General features: G+C 38.7%; 1 protein-coding gene across 6 annotated transcripts in view; it reads right to left on the bottom strand.

The window, feature by feature from the left end:
* Slc4a4 (solute carrier family 4 member 4) overlaps positions 1-17,361 on the bottom strand; it is a 321,412-nt gene that overhangs the window by 35,272 nt on the left and 268,779 nt on the right. For all 6 annotated transcript variants that reach the window (XM_051170376.1, XM_051170377.1, XM_051170378.1 and 3 more), the window contains 2 exons: positions 14,115-14,306; positions 842-955 (listed from right to left, as the gene is read on the bottom strand). In XM_051170376.1, coding sequence (XP_051026333.1) covers positions 842-955; positions 14,115-14,306 — 306 coding nt within the window. The remainder of the gene's footprint in view (positions 1-841; positions 956-14,114; positions 14,307-17,361) is intronic.

Genomic DNA, 17,361 nt, shown 5'->3' with positions numbered 1-17,361 from the left:
CTCAGAAAAGATTTAGAAAATACTGATATAAATGCATTTGTGATTGAACCAACTAGAATTTATCTTTGCTAATGAATATGATATTATGCCAAAGATATTCTTTACTGTTATATATGTGCGTGTGTGCATGCATATCTCTGCCTCATTAACTAGCTATATGAAATTGCAATCAGCTTAATAGTGTTTGACATTATTATCTCAGTAGTGGAGAAATTAGAGTAAGGATTTTTCTAGAAAATAGGTTAAAGTTTTGCAATAAAAACTACATAGACATATAACTACAAATGACTGACATGTACGTTTCATGCATTGAGCTTATATATACAGTAAGTTCAGAAAATATATAATTCTTTAGTCTTCTTTGTAACAATTAAACTTTATAAGTGCTCTCGATAGATAGTTTGGTAGGAGGGGAAAGACTGCTAAGTTAGAACTTGAAGGCTTGAATTCTAGCATCAATGCCTGCCACCACAGTTAAGAAGTACAGGGTATTCATGGGTTAAAAACAAACATAGTGCTAGGCATGTGTGCTCCCTCAGAACTGCTGCATGAATCAGGCCGATTAGGTCTATATGACTGTCTGGAATACTCTTAAAATACACAAGGCAGAGTTAGTTAATGCTATATGCTATTTGAAAATAAAACTCGATAAAACACACATCTTAAGTAATGATCCCAACTGTGGTGTTTAATTTTAGTGAAGGAATTAGCCTAACAGGGGATTGCTTTGAGGGGAAAAGGGGTAATTATGCAAAACAAAAGATTCGCAATAAAGGAAAAGAAAGAAGTAAAGAAAAAAGCCAAAAAGTTTGAGAAACAAGCATAAGAGACCTTCACTCACCTTGAACTCGCTTGGCACAATTAGTTTTGGGGTGTCCACACCTACTAGGGCATCTATTACACAGAATATGAGAATGGATAAAATAATGGCAAAATCACTGATCAGTTTTCTTGCCTGGAGAAAAAAAAAAAAAAAGAGAGAGAGAACTATTTAGTACCAGATATACATGCCTGTGCCTATGTTTGAAGTGAAAAATTATTTGGTATTTACTAATAATTTATCAAGAAATTATTCTCTGGCCAGACATAAAAGAGTTCACTCAAACAGGGTATATCATTTGTTCTATGTGGAGCATGAAAGGCATTTAGATAAGAATAAAATCTAAGCACATATTACACTATGAAACAGAACTCAGTTTTTTCTGGAAAGCGGTGCTTTAAGTAATAAACAAGACAACAATGTCTTAGTCACTGTTCTATTGCTGTTAAAAGACACCATGATCGAGGCAACTATTGTAAAAGAAAGCATTTCATTCTGGGCTTGCTTATTGTTTCAGGGGCTAATGGTGTTGGAGAAGTAGCTGAGAGTTGCAGATCCTGATCTTTGGCAGAGAGAAAGGGCCTAAGCCTGGCATGGGCTTTTAAAACCTCAACACCTACCCCCAAGGACACATTTCCTGAAGTAAGGCCACACCTCTTCCAACAAGGCCACATCTCCTAATCCTTATAATCCTTTCAAACAGTTCCATTTCCTGGTGACTAAGCATTAGTCTCAGAAATACGAGTCTATGGGGGCCATTCTTATCCAAAGAACCACAAATGGGAAATCCCATTAAGTAGCCCTAGGATGACACAAATCTATCAGAAGATTTCAAGTTCCAGCCAATGGAGCAACGTCAGAATAAAGATTCACAGTACCAGAGATGGCATATAGAAACCAAAGGCTGCATAAGCTTTGTCTAAGAAACCAACCCTTGTTGGGCTGGTACTGAAACGCTTCTTGGTATGAGGAATCTCTTTATGGCTAAAGTGTGATCACCATTATTTTGGCATCTAATGCCTTAAATGCCTCATGTGGGCATGATAAGATCTAAGCATTAAATCCTGTGTCTTCCCCCTGAAGAGGTGCAGAATGACTATTTAAAAGTCATCAAGGGAGCACGGGACTTGAGTTATGTTAGGGTTCCTCTGTCATTGCTAGAGACAACACCTGAGCGTCTCATATGTGGTACACAATAGCGCATCACTGGCTTGTTCATTAAGAGCTACTCAGTTCTTAACGTTTGCTTTGTGATGAGGACACCTTAGCAAGTAAAACAGATACAATCCACAGCTTCGTGAAGCCCTAAGCTGTGTTCGATCCAACAAAGCTTGCTCCTATGTAAAATTAGGGTTGACTCCAACATCAAGCTATCTCAAGGTGAACGGTCAGTTTTCTGGTGCTGGATGACAAAGATGGGCTAAGGAAGTACATGGTTCTTCAGATAAATGGGCTCCAGAAAATGAATCTATGTCCATGTGCTCAGTAAGAGCCAAAGCAAGGGAGGAAACTGCATGACGATGCAGCACGGTCTAAGGAGGTCGGATGTCAGGAGCGACAATGATAGGTAGCAGTAGGATCAAAGATGCTTCTTCTGGCTGAGAATTCTTCGCCTTCCAGAAGGCCAGAGTCTGTTAGCTTTAGATTGTTTGAGAAGTATATGCCATGGAAGAGAAGACCAGCTATCAGGGAAGTGTCTACTTCAATTACACACAATGATGGTCAAAGCAAGCAGATGACAGGAATCAAAGGAAACACAGGACAACAGTTGTGATCGCAGTTGCTAGGGGCAGGTGATATGGACTGAATTTTCACTATCGTTATTCACAGCACAAGTGCAAAGCCTTTAGCTTCAATTGCTTCATCTGCAAAGGATAGTTAGAATAACACCAACACTTCACCCTGGTTTTCTTTACCAGAATTAAATGTGATTAACCATGAAAGCGCTCAGCATAAAGTCCGGATAAATTATTATTATTATTTTGTGTTCCAGGAGGCCTCTTGACTGCAAAGACCACTCAAATAATTAGATTATCTCCTGCCAAGAAGTCTCTGAGATGAATCTTTAACTCTAAGTAGCAAAACAAAGCAAAACAAAAATCAAAGTCTAGCAATCCTATGGAACTGCTACACAGGGATGGTTTTTGATTGGAAATGCCTAAAACTAATGCTTCCCAGGGCTCCAGTACTTCATGAAACTAGATTCTTAAGTTTTATGTAAGTAGTGTTGACAATAGCAGTTCAGAATAGTCTGGCAAAAGTTGGTGCTAGGAAGGAGTTTCAGTACTATGTTAGGGTGTTACAACCAACTCCGTTCTAGGAGGCCACAAATCCCTGCACAACCAGAGTTCACTCAAGTCCAATAGTTCTTACCCGTATTTATTCTTCTCCCAATCCCCACCCACTAAAAGCTAACCTAACAGCTCAAATATCCTATAAATTATTTAAAGAGGTAGGAACAGCTACTTTAAAATACAGTTTGCTCCCTTTTCTGTACTAGAGAAGGGAATGCTAATGAAATTAGTCTGCAAGTCCATGGTCCAAGTTTCCAAGCTCCCCGTGTCTACCCGTGGGAGCCTTGCTGCCCTTCCTGCAGTCACCACTACACCTGGCAGAGAAGAGACAGTATCTTGGGTCTTTTGTTAGTTGACTACCCCACCAATCCAACAAGGCAGACTGGATGTCAATCACTGGGTTTACTTATGGAGTTTCTGACTTGGCCCTTGTTATGCTTTGGACCACTGCCTGGCCCTGCAGTGGGTGACAGAGATGACTCAGCATCCCTGAATCATGGCAGAATGAACTCTTCTTCCTTTTCAGGTCATGCGGGCCTGTATACACTGGGAGGCAGACCAAGGCACAAGATGGAAACTACCATGAGGGAAAAAATCCCCTCTAAAATGCTTAGAAACTATTCAGAGTCTTCCTCTATGTAAGAATTTTTTTTAATTCCAACTATATCTTAAATATGGGATTTACAATATTTTCCAAAATTCGTTGAACTATGAAACTATAATCACTTTGCTATAATCATACCTCTTTCTTTCTTTCTTTTTGTTTTTTGTTTTGTTTTGCTTTGAGACATTTGAGACAGTCTCTCTACATAACCTTGGCTCTCCTGGAACTCAACGTGTCCATGAGGGTAGCCTCAAATTTATTGAGAGATCCAACTGCCTCTGCCTCCCAAGTGCTGGAATTAAAAGCATGCACCACCTCACCTGGCTAAATAACTCAATTTAAAATATGCATCTGTCCTAAAAAAAGAAAATTCCTATAATCCAAATTAGTATCATCTTCCACCTGCACTTTTTTCCTGTGTGTGTGTGTGTGTGTGTGTGTGTGTGTGTGTGTGTGTAAGTCATTTGATTATTTCAGTGTGTTGCCATTTTATGCAAATAAGTTTAAATTTCTTTTTGTGATTTTACTATTAAATAGATGGACATTTGCTGGATTATAATATTAACCATCAGGCATTTGCCCAAAATACCCATGATTATTTATTTTTTTATTTTCCCACTTCAAAAGGTAGTATATGCTCCTTGTAGAATATTTAGGATACAAGAGAAAAGTGTTTTTCAATTCCTCTATATAGAAATAAACTCTAATATCTGAAATATAGTAAAACACATCCTCCTGTTGTATATTAGTCTATAAGTATATATAAAAATATAAGTACAAAAGTCTACTCACAGGTGTGGAAACATAAAAATCAGGACATTCCAATATTTGGGGAGTTTTGGGTTTTGTTTGTTTTTTAGATAAGATCTCACTATGATGTTCCAGATGATGATGCTGCCTCAGTCTCCCAAGTGCTAGGGTTACAGGTGTGTGCTACCATACTCAGCACACAATCTGTTTGCATGTCCCTGTCACAGTTTTCCCTATCTCATTTGATATTTTCTGTAACAAAAGCATTAGAGATGTCAAAGCATTAGGCTGAACAGATATCAAAAAAATCAATCGTTTCTAATAACCTACTGTTTAGATTGCCCCCAACTTTTCTCGACACTGAACAATCTTAAAGAAATACTTGCAAACACCTGGGGCTATTTACTTGGAATAAATTACTGTGGGCAGAATTGTCCTGTCAATGTGTATATAAAAATTTAAAGCTTTGGGACATAATGCCAAATTACTGTCCAGAATGTAATATCGATTTTCCAATTTCACTCTACCTAACATACAAATGACTCTGGATAATGTAAAAAAGTTAAATCCATACTCAAAAGAAAAATAATTTGCTGCCACTGACAATATTTAAAAGAATATATATATTTTTAAAGCTGAATCTCTTAAAACTGTCCTTTTGGGTGGCTTAGCAAACAACTTTGTTTCTTGTTCCATTCTGATTCTCATGTTCCACATAGATTCTATATAAATGTATTGCCCTTTTAAAATCATATTAATATTTATTCTCAGAAGTGTCTCATGCTCACTACATGGACAGAAAGCAAACACAGAATTCCAAATGATTCGATACTCCTTCCAAGGGCAGAGTTCTTGCATGGGTAACCACCCAGACAACCAAGGTTTTTTTTCACAGCTGTTTATTTTGATCTAGGAAATGCTAGGATACTCTGAACATTCTGGAAATCGAGCCTCGTAGACGTCCCAGGCTACTCTAATGGTTACATCCAGAGTTGTTTGCTGGTTTCTTCTCAACTCCCCACATCTCATCATGTTCTCTCTTCTACTTAGACTCTTGCCAGAATGATTTTTCTTCAGAAATGATACTTTAAAAAAATGATCTCTTCAGGACTGATCATGCCTCTAAATTCCAGATCCATCTGATATTTCCACTTGGAATATCTTAGAGGTATCTAAAGATTATCCATAGACATATCTCAAAATTATGTCAAGAAATTAAGAACTTAATCTCCTCTGGTTCATCTTCCCCAGCCAAGCCTGCCTGATCACTGATCTCCATTTTAATTGATGGCAGCTTAATTTACATGTTGTTCAGGATAAAAGAAATACCTTCTCAACCCACCAAGAGTACTTACATATGTGCATGCATACATACACACATATGTCAGAGTAATATGAATGTGTATACAGATATATTGATTCTGGTATAATTTCTGGGCAGTGGCCATCTTGTTAAATGTGGCACTACTGTAACACGGGCAGAAAAGTTACTGAAAAGACAAATTCTAACAAATGCCAGAATTATAGTTCTTAAAATTTATAGAGGATAAAAAGAAACCCTGTTAATAATGCTAAACTTGACTAAAAATTTCAGGCAGAGCTATGGCTTTCTCTGCAACATATTAAATTGTATCTGCTCTCCTCCCTCTTAACTCAAACAGTATATAGTTGAAGAGCTGCAGAAATCAATCCTCGGGATGTTTATGATCTGGTAATTCATGTCTAAGATGCAGTACCCAGTTTAATCATTCATGTCAAGGACAATTCCCTTCCCCAGATCACTTCTATATTTAATACTAAATCTTCTGATGTGGGAAGGTAGGTGGAGTGTTATGTTAGCAGGCTACTCAGGACTTAACTCTGTACTGAGATTAACTGGGAAAAGCAGTCATAAGAGTCAGAACACATCCTAAGGATGTCAAGTCTGTGCAACAGGCATCCTTAGGACTGACTCAGAGATGGGCCCCTCTCCTTGAGCCCTTCTCACAGTTCCAAACACATTTGGGAAAAGAAAAGTGTATTATTTTCTTTCGTTGCTTGCTCTTCCAAAACAATATTTATGTAAATCAACACACTAATAAAAATAAAACCAGAAATTAATAGTTTGCAATTATTAGTGACTATCAGTGATAATTAACAGTAGAGGTACAAATGTTTTCAAGACAAAAATCTCTCTCTCTCTCTCTCTCTTTTTTTTTTTTTTTTTCAGAATCTTATGCCCAATCGTATGGATCAGGGACCTCAGACTTAGTTTGGGTGGACACTTACAACCATCCATCCAAACCCAGTATTAAGTGTCTCAAAGCTAACCTTCAATAGCTTACGGATAGAAATTATCCCAATCTCAGAGAAAACAATGAAGATAACTTATAGAGAGGAAAACTTTGATATTAAAAAATTTCCATGTATGTAGATTCTACATGTCATACTGTAACTTACGAAAGAGAAACATATCTCAAATAAGACTATCCTGATCCTAGTAATATGACTAGTTTTGGACAATTTTTGCTATTTTGTTAGAAAAAGGAAATTTAAAACTATTTTCTATCCTCTGCAAAATTAATTAGAAAATATCTCAATTACGCTAGCATGCTGCAACCATATTAAATATTTAAACTACCAAAGTAAAGAAGAAATTAAGCGGATGAGAAAGACAATTCCAATAATCATACACTGTTCTTTTATTCTTGGGCAAAAACAACCTAATAAATCTATTATAAATGTACTTTTTATGAAGGATGATACCATATTAATTATTGAGGGAGTCATAATCATAGAGACACCAACAGCGAGAAGCTAGTTAATTTACAGGGAAAAATAAATTTGGTTCCTCCAAATCCCCAGAGGACATTTCGTTTTCACTTTGCAAGGACCACAGCTGCTCTTAAATTAACTGGGGCGGGGGATGTGCTCTGCAAGCCTGCAGAGCTGTTCCCAATGGGTGAGCTGCTACAGAGAGACAGTCCAGTAGCAGGCACCCTGTGGGCTTTCAATGAATACTAGTCTATGATGTCAAGGCCTCTAATGAGAGTGGTGCTTGTGTAAAAAAGCACTTATTCTAGAAGAAAAAAGGTACACTAGACAAATATGTGCTCTCTGGCAGCCACAGGAATGATCATTTTGAAATTTGATCTCCCTAGTAGCCAATATTATAACGCTTGCATTAAAAAAAAAAAAAAAGGTTAACGTTACTCATAGCAGTGATTTTAATTCACTGTATGTTGATCCAATAATATCTACTATATTCCAAATCCAATAAAAGGAAAGCCTGGTTCAGACTACAGGGTTTTAATTCTATAAGCTTCAAGATAGAAAGATATGGGGGAAATGGGGAATAGGCAGGATAATTTTTCAGGGTGGGGCTCACAGCTTGCCAGTAGGACTTTTCTAAGTAGGCCTAGAGAAGTGGTCCACCCAGGAGACTGGACAGTTGAGCAAGGAATGAAATAAGCCCATCCCAGAAACAAATAACCAAACTCCATGGGAAAAACTATGGTCAGTCCTTGTCCTTGAGATTGAAACTGATCTAGGGAAAGGTAATGTGGTCTGAGGGGTGGGGAACTCCTGCTATCTAGAACCTGCCTCTGTGCCATTGTGAGAAGCCCTTTCCCAATACTATGGCCAACCACCATCATTCTGAACTTAATTTTAATTGGGGCTCAATTGAAGTTAACTGTATTTTTTTTTTGTCAAATATCTCTAAGAGCTGTAGGATTTGTAGTGAGCGTAAAAATGTATACCAGATTAAATTGCATTTATAACTAGATGACCCTTTGTCATTCTTTGTAAAATAAATATGACAAAAATGTTAGACAAAAGCAAATTTGACTTTCAAAATGACTTTCCTAGGTATAAAATATCAAAAGGACTGGGAAAAACTCTGATATGTTCAGTGACAGAAAAATCGTATTTTCTAATGAACTTCAATGATGTGATATGGCTTGATATTTTGAACTATACAAATGTCACCCAGTTTTAGTAACATCAGAATGAGACACAGAATATACACCTACTATTTCTTACTCATTTTTAATATGTTAGTTATTTTAGTTTGACAGTTTTTACCTTTCAACAAGAAAAGTGTAAGAGAAAAGAAAACAGAAGTCGAATGTCATCCACCTCTTAGAAAGAACTGTTTACAAAATAAACACAACCAATTTTAGTCGGACAGTGACAGCCAGGTTGTGAGGCAAGCATCATGGTTGGAAAAACATAACTATGGCGCCTTAGATTTTCCTGTGGTTTATACACATAAAAACAAAATACATTACATAGATTTAAATGATCATTATGTTTTCATTTAAATTCTGAAGCACTGCAGTTTGTTTTAATTTGTAATGCCAGTCCCTCAAAATCCAGTATCAGCGTAGGCCATAAAATGGCACTAAAATGTGATCTCTCTGCAGATCTTTAGTATGGATGGAAATGATGACAAAACAAAAGTCATTCTACAACTTATTTTACAATAAGTTAAATATATTAAGTGTGTACTATGTGTCAGGTTCTTGAATTACTCATCTTGGTGTCCTTCACCTAGGATACTGTGAAACAGACATTAGAATAACCATCAATTTGTTCCATGTGGCATAGATATGATAATTAGTAAGATATACAATAGTAGTTTGTACAGGAAAGAGCATCAGTGAAGAGTTTGCACCATCTAAATGTACCATAGAAACTAATACAGCTGCTGAGAATAGCTGGATGGGGATTATTATTTGAATAACTAGCATGCATATATAAAAATAGATTCTGAGTACTCCAGGTTTAGATTTGAAACTCCCTCCTATGGGAGAGTGAGATGACTGGGATTCCTGAAATAAAGCATCCTTATGCCTATTGCGTATATGAGCCAGCCACACGGAATGTGGGACCAATAGTTTTGCCTAGCTCATAGCAATCTATGCTTTCTAACTCCCCCTGTCATGGTATGACCCTGCTGTAGCTTTCAACTCCACTTCTCTTTGTTCCAAGTATGCAGCAACAGCAGCAGCACCCCGTGCTGGCGATCTTTTGCTGGTGTGGGACTTGGGAAGAACATTCATGTGAATGCCTTGAGCCATCTGCCACAGACAATCACACATTACGCTGTGATGTTCCGCCTGGAAGTCTGATGCTAAAAGGCTCTGACTTTGAAGCTGATCTAATAGACCAGTCACAGTGCAGGGCAGGGGACCGATGTGCCTCTCTGAAAGGAATGGACAACATCAGGCAGCAGAAGGAATCCTGGCATTCTAGCCATGTTCCATCAAGTGTTAGGGCTCTGTAGCAGACCTGATATACCAATTATGTAATTAGGCTGGAAAAGCTAATCTTTTCCATGCAGATTGCTTTTACTGATGGATTGCTACTGGGTCCATGAGATACAGAAGGGGAATGAGTCCCTTGACCCTATGATGGTCAAAGGCAAAGACCACACTGGGGGAAATCTAGGTGCTGGTAGGAAGAGAAAGAACTACAGTAGAACAGCCAAGCAACCTATATCAAGTTTGATATGAAAATGAAAATCTTTGAAGCATGGCATGAAATGGGCATCTTAGTTTGCCACCCTGGTTCATTATCTACCCCTCTGTACCAATGGGTTTCTTTGATTTCTGGTTTCCATCTGGGTCTGGCTAGTAATGGCGCAGGAAGAAAGATAAAAGAGAAAGAGGTGGAGGGAAGAGAGAGGGAGAGTGTGAGGGGTAGGGAGAGAAAGGAGGGTACAGTAACGATAGATAGATAGATAGATAGATAGATAGATAGATAGATAGATAGATAGATAGATAGAGCCAGCTGGTTCCTTATGAGATGGCTTGATTGACAGAATCCTCAAGCCTACACTCACATCATTCCTCAAGATCTTTCTCTGCTCTTTTCCTTCATTCTAGGTTCCCTATATCACCCCTTTCCACATCCTCTGGGCCCAGGATAGTAGCAATTTCAGTGTTACGAGCACTACAATACCATAGTATTTGTGTTTTCTCTAACCTCAACTTTGTAAATAATACCTTCATCAAATCATCCTAAGTGGTCATTTCAAGTGGTCCTAGTTTGAGTTCGTTATTTGATGGGCATGCCCCCAGGGATATCAGTGTGATGGCCTCAGCTTCTAGTTGACTAAAGAAGATTGCACAGAGCTGGTCCTGTCCAGCGGCCCAAGGTTCTGTAACTTCCTGGTAAACTCAGTCTCTTATCTACTCCACACTAGAGTAGCCTCAGAGCCTTAGGGTACAAAGACCCCTAGAACCAGGTCAGGACCAATGGAATCAGTACCTGTGATGTCCTGACCTCTATGTCTACTCAGCCCCAGGTCAGCCTCTATGTCTCTAGACTAGAGGGTACTCTAAACCCCAGTCCATACCAGAACCAAAAGCCATCCAAGTAGGAAAGGAAGTTAAAATGTGTCCTTATTGACAGAAATGACACCAAAATAAAACAAATAAGCAAACAAAAACAAAAAGCCAGTACTGCTTAGATTCAGTAAAATTAAAGTTAAAAAACCAATATACAAAACAGTGGTGTTTCTATAGACATATTACAAATTCTCCAAAAACAAAACCAAGTTCACAAGGATGCACCCATAGACGAAGGTCTATAGGTAGGCAATGGCTGCTGAAGGGGAAGGATCAGTTTTCTTCAGGGATGAGCTCCCTGATAGGTTTTCCAATCATAAATGGACAATCCTAAATACATGCACATGTAAGCAACACTATATGGACTCTGAACATTGTTTAAGTGTATATATTATGTATGCATGTATGTATGTAAGATACGAGAGTAGTTATAGAAGAGGTCATGAATTCAAAAAGTGATTCTTGCAGTGGGACATAGGAGGATTTGTAAAAGGAGAGAAAGGGGTGGAAATGATTTAAATACAGTGTATCCATGAATGAAATTCTCAAAAACTAAAATAATAAAGGAAAAATAATTCTATTTATAATAGCTACAAAATAATAAAATACTGAGCAACAAATTTAATCACAAATAATTATGTAATTTTAAGTGTATAAAATATTAAAAATTAATGAAAGAAATTGATAAAAAATACCAATAAATGAAAAGATATCCCATGTTCATGGACCTGAAGAATAAATGATGTTAAAATGTCCACAGTACTCAAAGAAATACAATGGAATGTCTATAAAAATTCAAATGACATTTTTCAGAGAAACAGAAAAAAATCTACAGTCTGTATAGTACACAGCATCCCATATAGCCAAAACAACCTTGAGCAAAGAAGAATACAGCTGTAGCCACCACAACACCTGCCTTCTAAAAAGCTACAAAGAGAAAAGATTTCTTCTAAATGCATTGAATTGTAATAGAACAGCACAGAGAGCAATGGAATAGAATCTGATGCCAGAAATCAGCAGTCAGTTGGTTTTCAACAAGGTACCAAGTGTACACAACAAAGAGAAGATACAACTGACTCCTCAAATGATCAATGTTAGAAAAAAATGGATATTCACATGCAGAAGAATGGAGAGAGATTCTAGTTGGGAATGTAACTTAGTTTAGCTTTTACGCATAACAGGAGGTTTCTCCAAAGAATTAAGAGAACTGTCACATGATCCAACGGCCTTATTATTCGACATGCAATGAAAGAAAATAAAATTAGTGTGCCACAGACGGTGTGTAATGCCTTATATCACTGCACCTTTCACAATAGCCAAGACATAGTAACATTCAAAATGTCCCCATGAATGATGGGAAAGAGGAGGACTATATGCAGAGTCAGGTTCTAGGTAATCCTGTGTGTATGTGTGTGTGTGTGTGTGTGTGTGTGTGTGTGTGTGTGTATACACCAGTGTGGGGTATGTGTGCATGTACCTGTGTATTTATGTACCAGTGTGTTTGAGTATATATGTACATGTGTTTGTGTGTATGTACTAGGGTGGGATGTGTATGTGTGTACCAGTGTGGAGTATGTGCACATGTACCTGTGTGTGTGCCAGTGTGGAGTATGTGTGCATGTACGTGTGTGTGTGAGTGTCTGTGTGAGTGTGTGTATGTATCAGTGTGTGGTACATGTACATATATCTATGTGTGTACCTCTGTGTGTGTGTGTGTGTGTGTGTGTGTGTGTACCAGGGTGGAGGATGTACACATGTACCTGTGTATATATGTAGGATATGTGTGCGTGTGCCAGTGTGAGGTATGTGTGTGTGTACCATTGTATATATGTGTGTATGTACCAGAGTGTGTGTGTGTGTGTTTGTATGTACATCTGATATCACATTGTGTGTTAAACAAAGACTGGCTCTGAGCCTGCCAAACTTCAGTATATGTAGTCTACTTTAATCAGATTCAGTAAACTATTCCCCAATTTCTCTTTATGAAGAATGTTCATTTCTTGGGCTTTCTACTTTTAAATATCTCATTATCAACTCCTTTTCTTTCTTCTCTATTTTATACAAAGAAATCAGGAAGCCTGTGATTTCCTATGTGGCAGTGAATATATGAAATTCCATTTTTGGGGACTAGAAGGGGGCTTCTGTCTACTAAAGTTCTCCTATATAAAACACAAGGAAGCAGTTTGATGAGGTGAGCAGGTCACTGATATAAACCATGTTTAATGCGGATTACCTGGGCATTGACCTCTTAAACGTTATGAACTGAGCGCAAATGAGTAGCTCAGGTGTATTTCCCAGCTTTAAAAAATATTTAACAGCTAACTGTTTGTCTTAGTCTCTCAAAGAACCATAGTTAAAGTTCAGACAAGCACACTAGTGCGGCAGAGGGAGCCCATGTACTCTAGGTACGACAATAGTCAGTATTATAGGAAGGAAAACTGGGCTCAAATGACACACATATCTTACACCAATCCTAGTGTAAAATATAGTTTTAGTTTATGCTCGTAGAGTGCATTCAAGGATTAAAATACATGTGTAGTCAATGATTGCAAAATTCAATACCATCAAAATTCCTGACTGATACCGAGTTTTTGCTTACATATTACACATCGTAGATTTCTTTCTTTTTTATTATTTAATTAATTTATTCAGATTACAACTCAATTGTTTTCCTATCACTTGTATCCACCTGTTCCTCCCTCCCTCCCGCTTTCACCCTATTCCCTTCCCCTAGGTCTATGACCGAGGGGGACCTCCTCCCCCACTATATGGTCATAGGCTATCAAGTCTCATCTTGGGAGCCTGCTTATTCTTTCTTTGAGTGCCACCAGGAACTCTGGGGCACCAGAGTTCATGTCAGAGTCAGTCCCTGCTCTCCACATAACTGTGGAGAATGTCCTGTCCATTGGCTAGATCAGAGTAGGAGTTTGATGTTTACTACTTGTATTGTCCTTGGTTAGTACAATAGTTTGAGCGGACCCCCTCTAGGCCTTGATGCACCGGGTCCTTTTCTTTAGTCACATAAGGCTTTTAGATGGGGCACATCATGTTTCTCCCTTCCCAGTACAAGTACTAGAGCCAGAACTTAAGATGAAATTATGCAACGGATTCTTTGGAAGGTTTCTTGAAGCAGGACCTCAACTATGTTAAATGTGTGTTCACATGAACAAAGAACAGATGTTTTACTTAAATGTGTGAAGTAATATTGGACAGGCTGACCCACAGGTGCCTTTTTCATTTTGTTAAAAGTGTGTCAGTGGTAGTGAAACAGGGCAAATCCGATGGAAATTATTTACATCCCAGATACTTACTGTGGTTGGAAAATAACGACTGGTTTTGAATTTTTTCATAGCCATAGAAGAGGTGTAAGTGCCCAGGAACAGGATGAACGACATGAGTGTGATATCGGGGACAAAGTCACAATTGTTCCCCACGAGCTGTCCTCCATACTTCAAACACTCCTTCTTCGACAAATAGGCCCAGTCAAAGGTAGCATTATGGTACTGAAAATAAAACAGGGCCTTTTTTATTTAGAGAATATTGACATGCTCTAAGGCAGCTTTTCATACTAGATAGGCTCCAAATGGACCGCAGTAGGTCCACCTATAAAGCAATCTCAAGATAACCAGTGTAGGCTGTAACCTGATGAGGCCTTACTAGAGTGACGGGGCTTAGAGAGGCCAGCGATTATGAATGACACAACAGGACAGAAGCAGCGTGTTACACCGTTCACTCCTCCGCCCTAACAATCATCCACTGTTCAACAGAAACAAACTACAAAGCCCTTCTTTCCTGCCAGCCTTCCTGTGGATCAAACGAGATATGTTAATATCCCAAATCTCAAAACGTGAGACTTCAGAAACGCCTTTATTGCTCAGAAAGCACTTACCTGTGCGCACTTGGGTCCACTCTCACCTACCTACGGCACTATCAGTGCTCTAAAACTCATAGGAAGGTAACCAACCCCATACCTCGCAGGTAGGTTGTTCACTACCTTAATAAAATACACTCTAGCAACTGAAGAAATGATGCTCTGACAGTGTGCACAGTCCCAGACTTCTCAGTGGCGAGCCTCGCACAGCCTCGCTTTTTTCCTTGTTGACTATAGGTCAGCCCTCAGAACAGGGCTGTGATGCTTTTATGCCCCGTCAGTTGTGTGAGAGATCTCTAGTTCTTTGTACCATGATCACAAGCACACAGGTCAGTTTCATGTGTGCTGGCCTGTTGCTGATACTGTGCTTCTTTCTGGAAACTCTTGCTATTTTCTGTATCTAATACACTTCAGATCCTGCTGCCAGTGTCCTGGGCAGACCTGGGCCAAACTTAGCTGAGACACATCGTTGTTCATGGTGTCCCTGTCCTGAACTGTTTCTCTCTTTTATTTGTTTGTTGTTGTTGTTTGTTTGTTTGTTTGTTTGTTTAGGACACCCTCTCAACTAGTGACGTACAACTGAAATCCCCGTATTAGAATCTACTTCTAAAACAGTCAGTTTGCTTACAGGATAACTAAAATTAATAGCCTCTAAGTCTAAGGAAGCTTTTATAGAATGTAAGAATGTAGTCTGAAGGAAACCCCTAAGGGATCAGGGCAGTTTTCTCACCCTTAGTACGCAAGGGTGCAGGGATGAATGCTCCTCTGCACGATGGTTGTCTATGATGAAGTTACCTGGTAACTCATTCCCTGGTGTGAAAGGATTCCTGTGCAGCTACTGCTTGTATTTGAGCCTTATTCAATAGTTATCCTTTTACGTATGTTGGTTTTGCTGTACAAAAAGCACCTGTTGATACTGTGAAAGAAATGGCTGTCTCCTAGCGATATATTCCCACAACCTTCCCTGCTGACGTGACTGTCCATGCAGTTAGTGGAAATGACTGGATGGCTCACCTGAGAAAGTTTCCAAATGCCTCCTAACTTGTGTATTTTTGGGTTCCAGACTAAGAGGAGGTTGTATAATACTCAAAGTTACTTGGAAATACCTTACAAAGAAATGAGGGATGGTAAATTTATCTTGTCCTTTAAAGGCAAGAGTTCTATGTCACATCAAACAAATCAATATCTTTTGCCATTCTAGGAATTCTCTTGATATCGGTGATCCAGTCTGGCCAGAAAGGGGGGATGTTTTCATAGAACTCAAAAGATGAGGTACCTGTCCAAGGCAATAAAACTCAACTCTAGATCTTCACTTGATATATCCCTGTTACCCCAATTTTATACAGTTGGGCTGCTCTTTCATCGAACCCTGGAAGGTGATTAATCATGTCTTGTATTTTTTTTTTTTTTTAGATTTCCACATAGGGATGCCTTCAGAATAGAGCTAACGTTTAGAGGTCATAATTGGTAACATATTTCTTTGCTTTAAAATCAGCAAAACTGTGCCCTAATTTCACATGAGCAACGTCCCTCAGCAGAGTCCTTCTCTGTAGCTGGAATTTCCCCAGGGATGTAAGATACACTGGAACAAGCCCAACAGGAATTTTTGTCCATTTCTTCAAGATTTATGTTCCAGTGAAAATGGAACAGATGCAAAGGTAGGCAGCTTAGCTTGCATCAGTTAGTTCAAAATGGCAATGCTAGTATTTTAAAGGTGCCAAATGAATGTTATTATTATCTAAAAAAAAATTAGTCTCCAAACCACATCTATAACTAAGGTCTCACATATAAAGGCTTAGGTTGCTAGCATATATGTTGACATAGATGATTTTAGAAATAAAATGTGCATGGCTTTCCTAAAAGCTAAACTGTAGCTAGCAAGTTCTACTTAAAGACTACAGAAAACACGTCTATATGATTTGTGTCATTTCTGTTATTTCCTATAAGATGATGTTAAGTGAAAGTTAATTCCTTAAGAGTTCAGATCGAATCTACATCATGAAGAAATACAGCCAGAGCCATGGCTACATGAGTTCAAGTCATCATTGTCTCCTGTCCTGTGGGTTAGTTAATTCAGGAGACACAGCACCTCAATTGCCACTGTCTTACTTATTTGTAGGCCTATGATTTTAATCTTCGTTTATTATGCAAAATACTCTCTAGTCTCAAGGAACAGGGAAAATGGGAATATAGGCTCAGAGATCTTAGAATTCTCATATGACCTCTTTTTCTTAAGATGCTTATGACTTTGCATAGTTACATTGCAGCACATCCTCAACGTTTAGTGACGTGAGCTTGAAAGTCCTCAGAAAGTTGTTGAATGGGCCAGGATCTAGGAGAGATGTCAAGGCTGGAGACACTGACTGCAAACTGCTGGCCTAGGAGCAATGGCTCAACATAACTACAAATGTGCTGAGTGAAAAGGCGCAGAGCCTCCAATGTGCCCACAAGGGAGGCAAGACACCACAAAAGGCTGTGGGTGGCTTAGGATGATAGGTGAAAAGAAACACAGTGGGCTGAGAAATGAGTGGGAGTGATAAAGCTTCAAGAGCGACTGTAGACTTTTTAAAAGAAAATACAGTAGCAAAGGATGTTCTAGAACACCAGAGCACTGCTAGGCTAACATGAGTTTCTCAGGGACCGTAAGCATAAGAGTTGTCCACGAGGGATGGGGCAATAAAACCCGC

Source organism: Acomys russatus, chromosome 28, assembly GCF_903995435.1.
Source record: "Acomys russatus chromosome 28, mAcoRus1.1, whole genome shotgun sequence".
NCBI lineage: Eukaryota > Metazoa > Chordata > Mammalia > Rodentia > Muridae > Acomys > Acomys russatus.
The sequence above is the reverse complement of the archived record's forward strand: the minus strand, read 5'-3'. Positions and strand labels throughout refer to the sequence as shown.